The following is an 18,948-nucleotide window of genomic DNA, read 5'->3' on the forward strand; positions in this document are numbered from 1 at the left end:
CCTTCATCTCTATGAAGTGAAATATAAATGTTTGAGTTTCAAAATGTCTGTGCAAATTTACACAGTTCAGATATTTTCTTTTGAACCTTTCCATTTGTATCGGGAGAAATGTGATTAATCTTCAGCAGAGCGTACCTTTATTAGCTCGTAACCTTTACAACACTGGGATGTGCTGCGCCACGAATATCATTTCAAGGTGCGACATTGGAAGGGCTTTAAAAGCTACATCCAGGAAAGTGCGCATGAAATATTCATAGGGCGTCTTTATTCCCCCCCCACCCCCCACCCAAAAGAAGAGGTAACATAGAAAGTGACTGCAGATACACAAGGCAAATAACACTCGGTACAACTTGTAATAAAGCAGGAAGCTACGTGTCCACAGCCGGACATACTTCGACGCAGCTGTCGGTGACACGAATTCCGTACCACCCCGCCCAAAACTGCGTGTCTTTGCCGCCGTGCGTGAATCGGACGTATCTGACCCCGGGCCCGTAGTTCTGGAAGGCGTGGGTCATCTGAAAAAGAACATGCCAGCTGTCATCACAAGCTCACGGAGTGAAACCGCTCGATGCTTCGCTCATACCTGGTTCCATTTCTGATCGTTCCACTGCTCGAAGGAAACCGTTTCTGGAGCAAACGTCTTGACGGGCTTCTTCTTTTGAGTCAGCAGTTCTACGTGGATCTCGTATTCAGAGCCGCAATCATAGCGTGGGGCGTACCTAATGCGACAAATGCATTTCCAATAAGCGTTTATTTCTTTTACTTGTCCTTCAATAGTTAAATCGTCTTTTATTAATCCTCATTCGGCAAGAAACGACAGATTAAAACATGTTCTGTGCTGCTACTATGAAAACAGGAAGGGCGTGTCCCGACGCTGAATGGATTTCACTCTGGATTCTCACACCACGCATTAGAAGGTCCGCTTGGGAGCTACCGAGAGTTGCGTTTTCTATTTGCTTCTCACCAATCAGATATTCTGATGTCCGGCTGGAAGTGATCCATGAACAGTGGGCTGTAACCCTCGGCTGCCAAATCAATAAGCTGTGACTTCTTGCACATTCTGCAGAAAACAGAAGAGGCTTTTAGTCCCCGTGTTGTAGAGATGCTGGCTTCTCAAGCCATTGTCCTCCGCCTCCCGGACTGCCGCTGGCTAATACTCACTGGTAAGAAGTCACGAAGTTGTTCTGGACTGCCTCATTGGGATGTGGCACCATCAACCCTTCTATTCTCCAGTTATCGCCACCTCTCTCGATGATCTGCCAGTTCTTCATTTTATCTAGAAAAGCAAAAGGGCGTCAGTGACAAACGACTTGCCAGTGGTAGCTTGTCCTTCAGCAGGAAGACGCTTCTTACGCTCGCCGCTTGGATTCTTGAGAAGATTTCTTCTCTTCTTGCACAAGAAGTAAAACAACCTCCAGTCGTCGGGCATTTTGGAGGCGTCGCGGAGGCGATATCTTTCCCTTCTGCATCTCTCCCGCCACAGGGACTCGCTGTCGGATACTTCTTTCCACCGATGGCAAACTAACCGACAAATATGAACCACCTGGATGGGGGGGAGGTTCAGGAAAATCTCCTCCAGGATCTCCAGCGGAAAGGGGAAGAACTGAAAACAGGGAGGACACAGAGACCGTTCCACGCAGAGTCATTCAACAAACATTGCATATTAGCTTCATGGTATTTTAACAGCTTCTGATTGGTGGGGCTAATGCAGGGATGGAATAGCATTTAGAAAGCATCAGCAGACGCATCAGTCAGCCTTTTATTGACATTTTCAGGCATTGACTTTGTATCAGTGACCATAATCAATGTAAACCGCGTCAGCAGCTTTGTGCCCCACTATTATGATAATTAAAAAGTTGAAGACACAAACATTGAACATTGCAGACCTCCGCCAAGCAGCTCATTCCCCGACTAATTGGATTTACACCGACCCCTTTATGACTCTGATTTTTGGTGAGTGAATGGAATGTATATTTTCCAAAAAAACAAAAAAAAGTTTTTTGTGACAAAGTCTCCATTATAAGGAAAAGGGAAAATCCAGATTTTGTTTTGTATCCAGACTGATATCCGGACTGCTCTCAAAATGTAATGGAATTTAAATCAGACCAAGATCTTCAGATTTACATTTTTCCATCAAGATCCATCCAGCAGTTTTCCCGTAATCCTGCTAAACATAACCTCCTTCGTTGGAGGTAACAAATCCGATGACATGCTCCGATGCGGATGTGACTCGGCTATAAAATGGATGCTCATCTGGATTCAATCTGGATTAAATTCAGTGTAAAGATAGGAGGTTCCCCACCCGACATGATTGTGTCAAATTGGTAACATTCCCAACACTTTATGAAATTTTCATCAAGATCCGTCTGTAACATTTTGAGTTATGTTGCTAAGAGACGAGACAGACGGGCAATAAAAGGACGATTAAAATCCCAATTGAAATGTTTCCCCCAAGTGGATCCTCAAGAAGTCTAAAAAAACTTAATCCCAGTTGGACAATCAGAGATGACGGAACTCCTGACGCGGGATACTTACGTCATCCTCCGGTTCTGAAGCGACGCCGGGCTGAGAGGCGGAGTCGCGGCTCTGAGCTGCACCCATAGTTTCAGCGCTCCTTTTCATGCTCGGGCTCAGAAACCCAGGCTGGAGACGGTTTCACCCCCAAAAACACGCCGTTATCGCCAAACACACCGAATACACCGAACACAAGCTCCTCTCGGCGTTATGACGTAACTTTAAAGCTGCAATATGACGTGCGCGGCCTCTTCCGATTACTCTCAACAACCCGGAAGTGCGGCTCTACGGGAAAACAAATGACACAGGAAGTAGCTGCGACGTTACGTTTCACAACGCAGCCGCCGACTCCTTGTGACTCCGGTCCCTTTCGGGTTCCGTCCGAGGTGCCGGTGGAACGACCGGGTGCGCTCCAGATCGCCTCCGGGCGAAGATCGACGCTGCGTAAATACGCGCATGCGCATTGGGCCCCGCTTCCCGTTACTTGAATTTATTACCTGATCTCCTCTCCGTGATTAATTCCAGTCTTTCTCATGTGAGGCTTTCAGTCAGTCCACTGCTTTGCTTTTATAGCACACTAACTGGTCATTTGAGAAAAGTCTTCCTCTATTCTTACATTTACATAATTATGTCGGGAAGGTTTTTTTGTGATAATTCTGTGTCCGAGGTTTGTTCATGTTTGACAGATTTTTCTGATCGGTCTGGAGTCTGAAAAATAACCTGGAAAAAAATGCCTTTAACATGCTAATCCCAAATAACCATTCTGCTGTTTTGCTCGTCATTGTTTTTTATCATCGCTGATTGAACATAGAATAAAAGAATAATAATTAAATGGAATCTATCCATTTTAATCATCTGAATTTAACTTGCCCAAGTAAAACTCTCTCTGTCTCACACACACACACACACACACAGGTCGATCCCAAATGCAAAATTCACACATTTTCATTGACGATTTAAAAAAACTAGAGAAAACACTTCCCGAGGTTTGCAAAGAAAATACAAAATACTTTTCAAAAAGTACCAAAGTGGTTAAGCAACAGGAGAGGTGCTAATTTTAATAATTAGATGGCAAATACACAGAGGTGCATTCATGTCTCCAGTCACAGGCACTGCAGATTGTGGACAGAACATTAGAATTTCAAGCAGGCCACAACTCCGTCCGCGGACGCCGAAGCACCGTCAGTCCAGTCTGCGATGCCGTTATTCCGCTCTGCGCATTTCAATGAGTATAAAGACTAATGGTAATTGCATGATTTCTGAGTGACAAACAAATTCCAGGTCGCATCTTGAAAAAAGTTTATCCGTCTTGTGTCGAATGATTTAGAGGTGAAGGAAATCCTTTTTGGCCGGTGGAGGAGCTCTTATGTGTCCGCGTCAATCCTGTGAGCTGCACAGAGGAAACGAAGAAAGGAAAGAAACAAACAATCTTTGCATCAAAAGGAATCGAGAAAAAGGTCCAGTGTTAATGCGAACAATCCCTGCAGCCGGTAACGGAGATACACAGGGAGGTCAGGCAGTTAAAACGACACTGAAGCAGCTAGAAGCACACAAAAACATGCATATTTAATGGGGCCTACATTGCTTTGGTATCCTGAGTGGTTGTGTGTCTCCTGACAGAACTTGATGCATGACTCCACGGAACTGATACAGCACCTTCAGGCTCTTCTCCTCCCCCACGCAGGGGTCGTAGAAGCCAGGGAGTCCTGACTGGAAGGACAACATGAGGTCACGCACCCGAGGCAGGATGAACCGGCACACAATCAAGTTGAGGACATCCTTTTCTAACACACACACATGTGTGTGTGTGTGTGTGTGTGGTATTTTTTCCACAGTAAGAACTATGAGAACGCAGCTGAAAATTCGACTTCATGATCCCGATTCTTCGGGTTTGGAAACGATGTTCTTACCTTTGTGGCTTCTGTGAGAATGAGCTTCGAGTCTTTCACCAGGCACTGCAGCGGCACGGACACGTCGATGACCTTTGCCCTCTCGTGTCTCCTGCTGGTGTCTGTCACAAACTTTCCGTACCAGGCGTTGAGGATGATGAGACCTGGTTTTGACGAGGAAGCACAAAGGCGTGAAAATTGAAGGCGTTAATTCAATGTCTTTTCAAAATGGAGGCACCAGAAACTGATTTGGAGAGCCGATTTCAGAAGTCCACCGGAACTTTGAATTAGATGTCTTTCAAAGTTCAATGCGAAAAACCAAACTTTAACAAATATTGAGGCGTGTTTGTGAAAATCATCTGCAAGAAAATAAAGAGGCATCACAATTCTTTTTCATTGCAAGCTGCATAAACAGTATACAATCCATTTCATCAAGGGCAAGGCCCATTAAACAAAGAAGAGAAGCTGTGTAAAGCACACACACACACACACACACAAAATTAACTTTTACCTCACAAGTCTGGGGACGTCTGCAGATACTAAAATTAAAACAGCCTCTGCAGTGGCAGAAGTCATGAGCCAATTATCACTCGACAAACTCCCCCCGGTGACAACGATGCCGTCTATCGAGAGCTTTTTGCTGCTGCGCTTATCAAGAAAGCGACAATTATCACTTCTCAATAGAGAATTTTAAAAATCCCCTGAACTCCACTACCCCTTCGAGGGCCGTTTCCTGAAAAGCACACTGGTTTTGGTTCCAGCAGACACTGAATCCGAAAATAATTCACCTTCGTCCCTCACAACAGTTTCACCGCGTCCTTAAAACGAGAGGCACAGGGAGACGGCGAATCCTCTCGGCCGCCGTAAAACTGAATATGAGCAATGTTGTAAAATGTAAAAGATGCATTTGAAATGATTCCTGCTTTAACTGCGTGTTCAAACACACACTTTACATCACGAGGTGCATCACACAAACGAGGCTGATACAGCAAAACGCTACCTCTCCATATGGTGATGATTATTTATTTATGTCACTAATCTTACCCATTCGGGACTCCTCAGCCTCAATAATCCTTCGCACCGACTCCTGCATGAGCAAGACCTTTAGAGATGAAGAAACCGTACACAGAGAATGTAAAGCCTTCACATCATGGGATCAAACTCATGAATCTCATTGATATTTTGCGTTTGATCTAATCCTATCGCAGCCCTGTCGTCCGAGTTGTGATATTTTCCTGGACCTCTTTACCTGACTCTGAACCGCCGCATAGGATTTGCAAGGATTTCCAAACACTCACCGCGGCTTCGGCTTCCTGCTTCTTCTTTGAGATGTTGGAGGCCGAGCTCTCTCGCCGCTTCTCCAGCTCTCTGTGAGGAATGGAGAAATCACATTTAGTCTAACAACAATCTGACCATGTTGTGCCTCCACTAATAATATTTCAATTCAAAGTGCGCTCTTCTTACTGTTCCTTCTGAGCCTGCAAGTAGGGCCGGATAACAAGCTTCTGCATGACGAGGTAGAAAACCAGCGGTCCAACTGTGGCATAAAATACAGCGCTCGGCAGGAGTTGGTCAGTCAGGTGAATGGGAAAGAAATATGTCTGGCTGGCTCTGTTTAGTCTGCAAATAGAAAAATGACTCCATTACTGTCCGCTGAATGAGTTTCTGAGTAACGCGGCGCAACGTGACACACTGTGCCGTACTAAAAGTAAGACGGGATAGTGGAATGTATTCGGCAGATGTTAGAACTTACCGCGTGGGAGCTTTATTTGTATGAAATGTGTCGTAAAAGCTAAATTAATCAAAACCCAAAACCCCCAGGAGGAACTGGCATCATGTTGGTGCCAACACCGAGCCCTCATATTCACACCCCAGGGCAGAAACGACTGGTTGAAGACGTGATTGATGGGTTGATATGATGTCACGTGATTCCCGTGGGGTCTGGCTGCGTTGTCCTGGTGAGGAGAACCCCGTGGAGCCTAACGCTGAACAGAAAACTGGGGCAGAGCTGCACTTACTTGATCTTGAGGGAGACTCCGTGGGGGACTCCCACGCTGACGGTGGCCCCCAGGACGCTGTGCCGACTGATCTTCCTCTCAGCGCCGTACTCCACCACGGTCCCAAAGAAACCCGCCCTGCAACATGAAGACGATGTCACTTCCTCTGTCAGCTGTTGCCTAAGTGAAATCTGACTGATGCTGAATAAGTTCTTTGAACAACAAACTTTATTGAGCCCTTGATCTTTGTCTGGTCGTCATCTTGGAACTTGTACTGGTAGCTCATCATCGCAAAGGTATGAGGCATGCCCAGCTGCAGAGGGAAAAGATATAAATGATGAAAAGAAACTGGTGATTTGCTTTACTTATGAACTCATGTCTGGCTTCTGACCTGCATTGCAAACGCAAAGTGGCTGCTCTTGGTGTCCCTGACTATGCTGGTGTTCATAGAGGACTGGATCCCCCAGCGCCACTGCAGATAACCCATCGTGTTCTTGTCCAGGTGACGCGCCAGCACCGTCGTAAACCCAGGTCGAATACCTCGGGACGAGAACTGGAACTCACACTGAGCCGTCACATAGCTGAATGAAAATGGAAAACAAGCAAACATTAATGTAAATCCTCACGCTGCAGGACAAATTCAGAGCGGTGCTCATTCCCGTAAATACCAACGAGGCGTCAAGTTTCGGAATATCTTCATCCCAAATAGAGGTCCGTGGGCGTCCCCAGCACCGAGCTCTACCTGCAGACACACAGATAACGCTTCACTTCTTAAACTGTGGCTGCGTGTGGCGTCGCACAGGGACGCGCTGTTTCTGTTTCTGTTGACGTCGAGCCAGACGGAAGCAGAATAATAGTCGCTGGCCATTTATAGAATCGCGTGTGTGTGTGTGTGTGTGGTGTCCAGTGAGATTGCGTCATACCTCTCCCCACCCCTGAGCCGAGGTCACTCTTCTCAAGACCAAGTTAACCGTGCCGCTTCCATTTCCATTATGGGTTGACAAGGAGCCAGACAAAATGGCCGTGTCTCTGGTGGTAAGAGGGGCCTGCAGTGGAACACAAGATACACACAAAGACACATGACAGTTGGCTCCAGTATGTTTTTGTATGTAAATATTTCAACCCAGAGCACATGAAGCTACTTTTAAAAAAAAACGTGTCCGATCCGGCGGCGTTCGTCACCTCTACGGATTGCGAAATGTGCATCTTGTTGATTTCCACATTTGGGACGGAACTCTCGACCTCGTCCTCATAGTCGTCCTCATACCGGTCGAAGAGGTCCGTGGCATCGATACCCACACTAATCACTCCCTGCAAGTAACAGATGTGCTAATTATCCATGCATATGATGCCTAATTATTCCATAACGTGCGGCTCGCTATCGTCCCGTGAACACACCTTTGGATTGGTCCTCTGCTGAAGCCTCCTTTCCTCTCGTTCTTTCTCAAGACGCTCATACTCCTCTCGAATCTCTGTTGGGGTTCTTCTTCGTTCCACCACCTGGAGTCAGGAGATACGCCCAGAATTAAAGCCAAACTGTGGATTAGCTACTTTACAGGTTGCAGGCTTCCTTCATGCAAAAAACATGCAAAGTGTTTTTCACAAAACTCTGCAATCATGTAATAGTATATACAGCAGAGAGCGACTTGTATGCCAGACATTCTCCATTGTAGTTTAAAAATCAACAAAGTCAAACAATCAAAATGTAAACATTTGCTGAAAGCTGAAATTTCAGATTCTGTTTTTCCCCACAAAACGTCCTGGCTGTGAATAAATCATAAATAAACTCTTTATATTTAAGAAACCCAAAAACAAATGTTCCTGCCAAAGTAGCTGGGATCAATTCATTCAGTGATAAGATACCAATAACAGAACCGTTGAAGTGATCCAGACACAAAGAGAGATCTTCATTTGATACTCGTTTTGTTTTTCTTTTGCACTTGGAATGCCAAATCCAGCAAAAGCGTAATGAACTTACTTCCCATCCTTCAACCTCGAGCCCTCGCTTGCCATAGATATCATAGATAGCTCGAGCCTGTGGATCACGTAGAACTAGAAAGACAAGTAGAAAAGCTAGTTTACTGGCTGGTTAAATAGCAAAAGAAGTAAAAGTCAGTTGAACACGTTGTTGAAAAGGCAGAGGACTCATCATCAAAGCTTCTCTTACCTTCGTAAGCTTCGTGTACGAGGTTAAAAAGTGTTTCTGCTTGGAACTTCAGCTCAGGGTCCCTGTGCTTGTCTGGATGATACAGCATACATAATCGCCGGTATGCCGCCTTGAGCTCGTCCTGTGTCGCCTGAAACACGTAATAAATGAGACAAACATGGAAGAGAAACAAGACGCGAAGCTTCAGAGGAACTACTCGACTATTGTCAGTCACTTATCTTCCAACTCCTATTTTGCAGGGTTAGAATGACTCGTGATCAAACCGGCCCAACAGACATGTTTATTACTTTAAATTAGACTCCTGTAAATCGCTGTGAGATAAAGATTCAAGCTCGTGCAATGCAGTTTGCTTCACTGAGATAAATCACCGACATAAAAGCCACATTTTTTTTAAACTGCATGATACAGAATGACCCAAATCTATTCAATCAATTAGTATTTATTGCATACACATTTCTCTACCCGTGCTCAGAACACATGAAATGCAAAGAGCGTCTCTTAGCATCATTCCATTCAGTTTTGGAAAATGTAATTTCCACGTCAGTTTATTGTTCTCCCCCTTTAAAAATAAAAAGTATAAAGACCGAATCCCCAAGAAATCATCTTAACTGTAATCGGATCAAGGGTCTTATGAACGAAGCCCTGAAGTAAAGCTGTAGCATTAGCCACTTAGCGCTTTCCACAGTGAAAGAGTTAAGGACAAATCTGAACATGCATGCCATGTTGTTAAACAGTAGCTCCTTTATTGCACCAGTAATAAAAGCACGTGATCCACCACGATGATTCGACACCTGACCACACCTGCCGCTAAAGCCGGGCCACAACCTGCTGAAACAGTGAGTCCCGTAAAAAAACATGCAGCCGTCACTTCACAGGAACCGAAGTCGAGGGTCATTAACTAGCTAACCTAGCTAACGTTACATGTGATTCTACAAGTCGCCGTTACATTTGAACCAGGGCCATTTTACAGAGCTGCTTCCACAAGCACCCGCACAAACGTGCGTTCGGATCGCAACGACATGTGGTACCTCTCTCCTGACATTTAGCAGGGAATAATAATCATCATTAAGGATCTCATCATCTTCCAAGGGAGACGCCATGTTTACACCCGGTCATCTCTTCTTCGTGTGTTTTGAATCACTTTTAGACATCTCGGCGTGCTTTGTCGCCGCCTTGCGTTTGGGGAGAATGACTGCACGGTAAATGCCTTCATTGTTTCTGTGCGCCCAGACTTCTCATTTTGATGTTAAAATGTTGACATGAATTCACACTTTTAATTCATTTTTGAATGAATTGCATCAGGAAATGCGGAAGTAGGAAGACACTAATCTAAAGTAATTCCAGATTAGACAGCATTTTTCAAACTGTAAAAATTGACTTCATTCAAAATTCCCAGAATGTTGAATTCATTATTATTATTAGTAGTAGTAGTAGTATTAGTGTTATTATTTATTTATTTTTTAGCGGTAGTAGTAGTATCTGTGTATGTTGTGTGTATGTTGTTGTGATTATTGTTGTTGTTGTCTTCGTCATTATCATCGTCATCATTAGTGCCAGCCAATAAATATAAGATTTCAGAGTATGTGTATGGCCAATCTCCCCATTAGGAAGCGTTCTTCATCAGTTCGTTAGCCCGTCGTGCGTTGAGGCGCGAGCAGCGGCCGGAGGAGCTGTCCTTTCAGCACCGCCGCCCCAGCCTGCGTCTCAGCGGCCGGAGGAGCTGTCCTTTCAGCACCGCCGCCCCAACCTTCATCGACGAAGGCTCGCTGTGTCCAAGTGCTGTAGTTGACTCCAGTGGCAAAGGCGAAGTTTATTAAGCACGGAGATCCGTAATAAGATTGGGATTATGTTGCCACGGTCACGTGTACTGCTACTGAGATTTATCAGCACAGAATGCTGCACGGTGGCGTCGTTTGTTAGGGTTCCAATCCTGTCTAGGCGGAGTTTATATGTTCGCTCCGTATCTGCGTGGGTTTTCTCCGGGTTCTGCGGTTAGGGTTCGGGTTGTCTGTGTGTTGCGTGGCCCCGTGATGCGCTGGTGACGCATTCGGGGTGTAACCCCGCCTCTCGCCGATGGCAAGCTGGGATAGGATGGATGGATGGATGCCCCTGGCACACTCCCTCCCCACAGATCATGGTCTATTGTTTTAGTGTCGCTGCTTATAATTATGGCTGTCACTGTTGCCGCTGAGTACAACTCAGTCTCTCTCTCTCTCTCTCGGATCGTCTCCCACCTTATGTCAGGGTCTGCTCTGATATTTCCATCATTGTCGCCAAGCACGTGGTCATGGGTTAGGGTTAAAATGAAGAGGACTGTCTAGACCTGCTGCTTTGGAAAGAATCATGAGATAACTTTTTGATTTACCACCGCACTAATAAAAATCGACTTGAGTGGCTCGCAGGGCTTTGAAATGCGAACTGACATCATGATGCTTGATAGAAAGCGATACACGTCTCATTTATTGTTTGCTTTTAAGAGTCTATATGTACCAAGGACTGAACAGATCAAATCTCCTATAAATGCGTCTGAAATTATTTTATGAATCAATGCAATAAAATAAAAAAATATAATCAGACTTTTCCCTGTATAGAATCTGTTTAAAATAAAAACCTTAATGAAGCCATTCAGCAGCCAAGATTCAGTTCAAGGCTATCCAGGGCTGCCATTGTTTATTCAACGTTAAATAACTTCAGCGGGATGCCTAACATTTAATATCCCCAAGCCAATTCATTTCCTAATTACCCCTGTTCACAAAAAGCATCATCGTGCCAGACCTTCATCGCCTCTGAGCTGTTTTAAATTCACTATAAAAACCGCGTCAAGGTGAAAAGAGATGCGCGTTTCATCCATCCCGGAGTCTCTGCGTCAGTCACCGCCTCGCAACCAATGATAAGTTCCTCCTCGGCCGGACACACTCGCCGCCTGCTCCGCCAGTCCCCTCCTCGTGCTGTCCTAGCCGTGCACGCGCGTGGTACCCACGGTCGTGAGGAGGAGGAGGATGTTGCGCGTGAAGGGGAAATGGCTGCCGAAAACAAGCCGGAAGGTAAGAGATATATAATAATGGGATTAATTTATAAATGTTGACCTCCGCGTGGGGTTAGAACAGTTGTAACTATAGTGTGGGGATGGCGCGCCGGGGGGGGGGACGAGGGGGGGGGGGACGCGTGGAGACATTTTCACCGGAGAGCGGCTCTAATATTTTTCTCTCCTCCGGAATCGGCAGCTAAAACGTGGAGACATCACCTAGCACGGCTAGTATTAGCTTGCCTTGTAGCCAGCCGGCTCCTATTCCCATCCTAAGCCCACGTTCAGAGCGCGCCACGGGGGTAAATACTCCGCGTGGATCAAGGAGTGCGCTCGCTTTTATTTTACGCAGCGTTCTCGCCGAATGACGAGCGACTCAAGTTGTTAAGAACAAGGCGAAGTGAACGACAACATGTCATCGGCATCTTCCAACTTCTTCCCGTATCGCTCCGCTTTAAAAGAAGAAGAAGAAGCGGCGTGGTTGTGTCGGTTCGTCCGCCAGTTGCGGCTCTTTCCGGCCGCCGCCGCCGCCGCCGCTCCCCCGTTCCGGCGCCGCTCTCCTTCCACGCATCCCTAGTTTTCTTTATTTTCGGGCTTTTGCTTTGCCCCCCCCCCCCCCCCCTCTCGCGCTCGAAGCGCGATGATTTTTCTCCGAACGGTCATGAAGTGAAGCGTCCTCCGAATGGCACATCTTTTTTTTTTGCGCGTCGCTTTGCCTCTGTTTTGGGCTTTGAGGCACTTGGATACAAACGTTGCCATGTCCGCTCGACTCGCACTTGACATGAAAATGCCATCACACTCTCGAGGAGACGGAGACGGAGACGGGGGGGCAGGAGCAGCCTGCGCCTTAAACTACTTTACGCACCAAATCATGACTTTTCTCCCATAGCTTAAAAACGAAACGCGCGACGCTTCACCTATTTCCTCTTTAGTGGGTCATTTTCACAGCTAAATATAAACTCCAGACGTGGTTCTCAGTCGGTCGAGTTTAGATTTTTTATTTTTAGGTGCGTAATTAAAAATGGCACAGTGTAAGATGTGCGTAAAATCCTAAAGGGACTCGCTTTTCTAAACAGATGGTGTTTGTTTTGTTTTTTTAAACTGGTATTTGAACCAGTCTGGAAGGAGTTGCGTATTTTTCTTTTTAGTCTGTGTCACATCTGACAAGGATGAAATTCTGAACCCCCCCCCCCCAAAAAAAATAATAATTTCATTGACTCACATTCGTGCGCATGCCCAATCAAATCATCTTTAACGCTTTGAAATGTATAACTTTCGTTATTACAGCAGAATGATTGGTTATTAATCCCCCCCACCCCCCCGCAAAAACAACAACAACGTGTTATTCCTTATTTGTATTGATTTGTATTGATCCTGAGGGGGTGGAGCAGAGGAGTCACGCTGGATAAATGATATTTCGACATGAATCGTTGGGTCCTGCTGGTTTCCACGCTGTTCAGATCACACTATTGCAGCCTCGCAAATTTGAATATTTTTTTGTTAAGGTTTTAGTGCCAAAGGCTTCAAACAGGAATTTATTTTATTTTTTTAAATGTAGGACTGCTTAAATATTTCAAACGGGTGTAAACAAATCGCCTCTGTCCATGTGGGGGGGATTCACTTGTTTGGATGTCAGTGTGCCAACCACAAACCGGAGTCCCACCAGGGGGTGCTATTGAGCCACAGAAGCCTGCTGACTATATAGGGATCTGTCTGTGGCAATGACACACACAAAAAAGAAGACATCTGGTTTTATGATCGTAATGACTTCACCGTGTTGTACGGTCCTCCTCATGCATTCATCGGGAGATGATCTCAACAAACAGGGTCCCGTTGTTAACCTCTAAACGCAGGCGGCTCTCTCTGAAAACCCTGACTTGAAAGTCCCCTTGCTGAGCAGGTTAAGTTATTTTCAGTGCTCCTGTGAGGCCGGTCAGTGGAAAAAAGGAGGAGGAGGAGCAGTGGGAGCATTGTGAGAAAGAGAGAGACAGAGTGCTTCGTGCCTTCATGTGAATGCAATGTTGTCTCATGAAAACCTGCTGCTTAAAGCTCTTTCATAAAGCTGTCAAGGCGAATCTTGTCTTCCACGTCCAGTTTTTATTACTTTCGGCCGTCCGTTAACGTAGAACATGTTTTTTTTATGTATGTGGCTCATGCAGTCTTTATTTGACGGACGGCGGCGCAGAGCGAGCCGGACTGGGTCCCTTTGACCTTTTGTCCTTGCCGTACGTGGGCAATGTTGATCTCTTATGATGGCCCCTAACAAGTGAGGGTTAAATCTTGTGTTCAACCCAGGGGCCACGACCCAGTCTCACTCAGAGGTGTAATGTTTACATCCTGGGGTGTTTCTCTCTCCAGCCTAACTGATTGTCAAGGGCCCTTGGGGAGGTGTTTGTTCTGTACACTCTTAAAAAAAAGCATTCTGGGTCCGATACTTTAAGTACAAGACTTGAGGCTGAAAAGGTAGACTGGACATGTCTTACACTGAGACGAGCGTGGGACTAAAACCAAGAGCCATATGGATCTAGCAGAACTTATGGCCCTACAAAAACAGATGGAACGAGCTGCATCACAGACGTTTTGATTTGGAAATGGAAACACAATTTGTCCGAAGCGTCAAATAAATAGAGAGGTGCGTAAAATGAAATGTATAAATGGAATCCGGTTTGACAACTGACACAATCGGACGAGGGACGCGTCCTGCTGGCTCAGCTGCCCCGAGAGCTAAGTGGCTCTCGTTTATTTTCAAGAGGGTGCAGTTTCAAAAGTTTCAAGATGTTATCATTTCACTCAAAGCTCGGCGTGAAGCGGCAGCAAAACATCAAGTAAACACGCAGTCAGCCATTAACTTACAAAAGTGCTTGTTCAGCAATGATCTAAATATTTCTCTGCTTTAAAAAAAGAAAAAAAGAAGGATGAATTTAACCTCCTTGCGATGTCGGACGACTCCCCCCCCCCCCCCCCCCCTCTTCGGTTTTTGCATTGAATCAGGCGGTGCATCTACCCCCCCCCCCCCCTTCCTACCACCACCACAGCCTTTTAATTGAATCAGCGAGGTGTGGATGGATGGGACGCCGGTCCGGCCTGTGGTCGCTGACACATACCTCGCCTAGACCCTTACCGACTGCTTCGAACGGGCTCAACCGATTGATCGAATTGATTACCATTGGCGCAATAAGGAGCGCCACCGACCCGCTTCAAATCGGACCACTCGGTGGTTCTTATAGGTCCAAAAACAATCAGCCGATGGAAGAGCCTAACCGTTTGAAATGATAGCATCCAAAAGAACGCTGGTTATTGATCTGCCTGTCTGCTTTCTATTGTGTGTGTGTGTGTGTGTGTGAAATGTATTTCAACATGCCGTCTAGCCTCTGCTGCTATCGCTTGCATGGTGCGTCTGATTCGTTACCACAGGCTTGGCAGAATGTTCCTTTTTTTTTTGCCTCGATTTTCTCTACTTTTCTCTTTTGCCTCCCGAAGGACTGAAGAAAGTTCGTAATCCGGATCGAATGTACAGATCAGGAGTGTGTTTTGCTGGCCACGGTCCACCTAAGAGTATCAGTGATGACACAGAGACCAACAGTAAGAGTCAGTTATTAATACTGCATCGCCGCTCCGAGAGGCCACTCGCTGGCCAATCTATTATTCATTCATTCATTCATTCATTCATTTATTTACTTCTTGATTTCATCCGTCCCCATGCTCCCTCTTTCTTTTACTCCCCCCCCGCCCCCCCCCCCCCTCCCAGCACAACACAACACAACACAACACAACACACCTCCTCCGGCCGTTCTGTTGATTGAAGTGTCTGCTTTACGGGATCACGCTGTCAATAGCTGAAGTGTTGTCGTTAACTAAGAGTGATTGTTTCAGGTTGAGGGGGGGGGGGGGGGGACCTGAGCAGACCCTCAGAGGGGAAGCTTACATTTTGAGCCATTGCTTACAACACACGTACTCGCCTTCCCTCTCGCTTTGCTTCTGTTTCGTTCCTCAGCGTTTGGCTGGGCATCTGAAGACGTGTGGTTTTCTCTCTCTCTCTCTCTCTCTCTCTCTATCAAATGGATTAATCTTTGCCTCCCTCTCATTACATCTGAGCCCGATGAGAACTGTAGACGAGGGGGCAGAGAACAAAGCGGCACAGCATCACAGCCGAGGGTTTCGGGACTTGTAAAATGCAGCTTCGGTGGGAATTGCTTCAGTTCGGTGCGCGTGCGAGTCTGCGTTTAAGTGCCGCGTTCTGTCACAACAAAACAACAAATCAGTCAGAAATGTAGGCCAAAGTCTTAATTTCTTTTGAGGGTTGATTTTCTCTGTCGAAAATGTGCACTGCTTCCCCCCATTGAAAAATCCGCCCTTGGTAAAGCAGATTGTTTCTCTGCAGAAAGGAGCCCCTTCATTGTTAATAAATACACCAGCCTCTTTACTGCTGCAAGACTCTGTTGATCCAGACTAGAGACTGCGTAATTAAGTGGGCTCATGTAGTGTCATTTCTAAATAGAGACTCTGAAATTACCCCCAAACCCTCGTTAGACTCCTCACTCCATTTCTGTAAAGGGAGGGGGGGGATCTGCGACACCGAATATTTTTGCTTTTTTGGCTGTTTTGAGATATTTAATGGGAAGGGACTGCCATGAAGCGGGGATGCAAGACTGTAATGGGCGAGGACTTTTGCGTTACCCCCTCATGTGTGACAAGCTGTGACTGACAATACGTTTTTGCCAAGTCTTGCCCACCCCCTCATGTTATTGCGTGCTATTACACTATCCTTTACCCTTGTCAGACACCCAGTTTAATGCGTTCAGCCTGGAGGGGTTTCCTTCCCCCCCCTGCCTCGCCAGGACACTCTGGCGGAACCCAGGCGCTCCGACAGGCAGGTAAACCACTGATCTGAGTAATCGTTTGAGTAATTGTGGGAGTAGTTATGACACAAGAAAGAAGGGCTTTGTTTGTGTGCATGTGCAAGAGAGAGAGAGAGAGGGAGGGAGAAAGAGAGAGAGAGAGAGAGACCTCACCTCTGCTCTCCTTGAGATGGGATTTTTATGGATGGGTGCGCTTGGTGAGGCCTGAGAACACATAAAGAGTCATTTTCAGTTTGTTGCAGGCAGTTAACCGCGTGTGCATGTTTGTTGAACTTCCAGTAATGGGTCTAAGCTTTTCCTTTTTTCCTTTTGTTTTCCCACGTCTTTCACTTTTTGACAGTCTTTCCTTATTATGCCGTATCGCACCGTTTTATCAGAACAAAGCAGAGCCTCGGTGCATCAAAGGGGGGTGGGGGGTGCGAACCAATAATGCCACCGCCCTGCACATGTTGCTCATCGCATCTCATCCGGACTCCTCACTGACACTTTTTGTCCCTTCTCTAGTGTGGGGGGCGGGGGTGATTTTGGACAGCGTGTTGTGCGTATCAGGCCTAACAATCATCCGGGATGCTATCGCTGCAACCCGTCTAATGCTCCCTTTGTTGTAGGTTCATTGTAACGTAGCAACACCACAGTGAAGTTCATTGACTTGTTTTTTTTTTTTGCTGGTGGGCGGTTAGTCATTTCTCTCCATGTAAGAGTGCCATCGAACAGGCTATAGGCCAAATGATAAAAAAATAATAATTGGATTCCCAGCCCGGCACTAACACGCGGCTATTTTAAGTCTGCGTACTCCTCTGCGTCTCCCCATCACGAGCCCCCAGGCCTGTCGGGAATCCAGCCTCTGGACTGTCGGCCCGTCACTGTTATTGCTGCCAGCGACATTTGACACAGCTTCTATTGTCCTGTTGTAGCAGAGCTCAGGTCAGGATCTCCCACTCTGGTCTAATCAGCTGCTCTATTTACCAGTTGACGCCCACCGCAAGCATTCCTTGTCGATGCGATATGGAAGTGGCGATCGAGTCGAGGCCCTCCGTGCCACATTGAATGGTATTTTCATGCCTTTTTCGAGCCTTGTGAAGCGGCTAATTATTTTTTGCTTGCTTTTGTAAAATAGATATGCGTCCATCAAAGGAAATAAGTTTATTTTACATTTCTGTTTAAAATGTTAAATTAAATTGATTACCTATTAGTTGATTTATTTTTGCTCTGAAAAGGTTAAATGAGCCCGGAAGTCATGACATTTGGCTGCAAATGATTAGCGACATTAGCAAAGGTTTGGGGCTTAGCTCGATAACATTAAAGTGGCCCAATCTCAAGCCTGCAGGGGCAAATTTTCATTACTGGAAATACCATTACAAGAGCCCCCCCCCCCCCCCCTCTTCTTCTCATCCATTCTTTCTTTTTTCACGCCTCACAAACAGATTGATCACTCTGAATTGACAGCATGTCATCATTTGATCGCTGCCAGCGTCATTAGCCTGCCACACCCTTGTCTTTGGCGTGAACTTGTGTCACCGGACTGTCTCAACAGCTTTCCTCTTAAATTGCCGGTCATTTTATTTGGTGCATGTCCAACATCACACACTCCATTTATTTATAATCACGCTCTCTAATTCTCTTTTAAGGATGCTGCATGCTGAAGACACAGTTTCCAATTCCTTGCTCGAGTTGCAAGAATGATTTGAATAACGACCTTCTGTTCCTCTGGCTATGACTGCATGCGTATGAGTCTTATTCTGTGCATGAAATGTAAGGATTCATTGATAAAAAAAACAAATATTTGTTGCTTCAATCTCACAGACCTTGTTTTTCTTGAAGGGTACAACAAAGAGACTGCATCACCTGGTTGAAACAACACAGCCCATTTTATCTTTTAAATGACTCACGGTTGCCAAATGAATAAAGTTCTCATCATTTAGAAGGCAGTCGCTGCATTTGGGAAATATGCAAAACAGGCAGTTATCTCACGATGATAAAGTGACCATCATTAGGGGGTGGGTTTTGAAAGGTTTGCTATTTAAATGTGTATAATAATAGCCGCTGCTATCTCCCATTGATGACTTGTTGCTCGGCTCAGCAGCGCCGAACAGAGCGGGTTTTCCCTTTCTGCCAGCTCGAAATTTCTAACCCCAATCGATAAAGAATGTCCGATCTCAGCTCATTTGGCAAACTGGATGCGTTTTTAGGAGTTCAACTCATTTTTGATCCAACCCCCCCCCCCCCCCCCCCCCCCCGAGGATGGCCGTGTCCTCCAACCAAATGATAAGAGACATTGTCACGGGCCTAATGCAGTTTCACAGCACTTACTGGTCAGGGATGAGAACCAAATGCTTGCAGGCAGGACTGTGTGCTGTGATTCACCTCCCTCCTGTTTCAGGTGCGGCTGTAAAAGGACAGACAGTGTAATACCGGCCTCTATGTCCTGAAGCCATATTAGCCGCTGAGCCTGCGTTCCACTGTTACTTTGGATGTGCACCGCCAGCAGCGACGTGTT

At 46.1% G+C, this 18,948-nt stretch overlaps 3 protein-coding genes across 3 annotated transcripts in view; 1 reads left to right on the forward strand and 2 right to left on the reverse strand.

The window, feature by feature from the left end:
- Nucleotides 1-299: 299 nt before the first annotated feature.
- LOC137904545 (F-box only protein 6-like) lies at nucleotides 300-2,929 on the reverse strand. Its single transcript, XM_068748743.1, has 6 exons — nucleotides 2,536-2,929; nucleotides 1,354-1,603; nucleotides 1,162-1,276; nucleotides 965-1,060; nucleotides 584-719; nucleotides 300-515 (listed from the first exon to the last, which is right to left on the reverse strand). The coding sequence occupies exons 1-6, from the start codon at nucleotides 2,620-2,622 to the stop codon at nucleotides 369-371; spliced, it is 831 nt and encodes a 276-aa protein (XP_068604844.1). The 5' UTR covers nucleotides 2,623-2,929; the 3' UTR covers nucleotides 300-368.
- A 630-nt stretch (nucleotides 2,930-3,559) lies between these two features.
- dnajc11a (DnaJ (Hsp40) homolog, subfamily C, member 11a) lies at nucleotides 3,560-9,667 on the reverse strand. The gene is made up of 16 exons (XM_068747495.1): nucleotides 9,596-9,667; nucleotides 8,568-8,697; nucleotides 8,379-8,452; nucleotides 7,799-7,900; nucleotides 7,583-7,711; nucleotides 7,324-7,446; nucleotides 7,069-7,142; nucleotides 6,792-6,981; nucleotides 6,628-6,713; nucleotides 6,422-6,538; nucleotides 5,868-6,023; nucleotides 5,702-5,771; nucleotides 5,448-5,505; nucleotides 4,425-4,567; nucleotides 4,095-4,224; nucleotides 3,560-3,904 (listed from the first exon to the last, which is right to left on the reverse strand). Exons 1-16 carry the CDS (start codon nucleotides 9,665-9,667, stop codon nucleotides 3,879-3,881), a joined length of 1,680 nt encoding a protein of 559 aa, XP_068603596.1. The 3' UTR covers nucleotides 3,560-3,878.
- A 1,919-nt stretch (nucleotides 9,668-11,586) lies between these two features.
- The window catches only part of camta1a (calmodulin binding transcription activator 1a), a 247,302-nt gene continuing 239,940 nt past the window's right edge, over nucleotides 11,587-18,948 (forward strand). Inside the window, exons 1-2 of the mRNA XM_068744294.1 lie at nucleotides 11,587-11,611; nucleotides 15,073-15,174. Of these exons, the coding sequence (XP_068600395.1) occupies nucleotides 11,587-11,611; nucleotides 15,073-15,174 (127 nt within the window). The remainder of the gene's footprint in view (nucleotides 11,612-15,072; nucleotides 15,175-18,948) is intronic.

Source organism: Brachionichthys hirsutus, chromosome 2 (genome assembly GCF_040956055.1).
Source record: "Brachionichthys hirsutus isolate HB-005 chromosome 2, CSIRO-AGI_Bhir_v1, whole genome shotgun sequence".
NCBI lineage: Eukaryota > Metazoa > Chordata > Actinopteri > Lophiiformes > Brachionichthyidae > Brachionichthys > Brachionichthys hirsutus.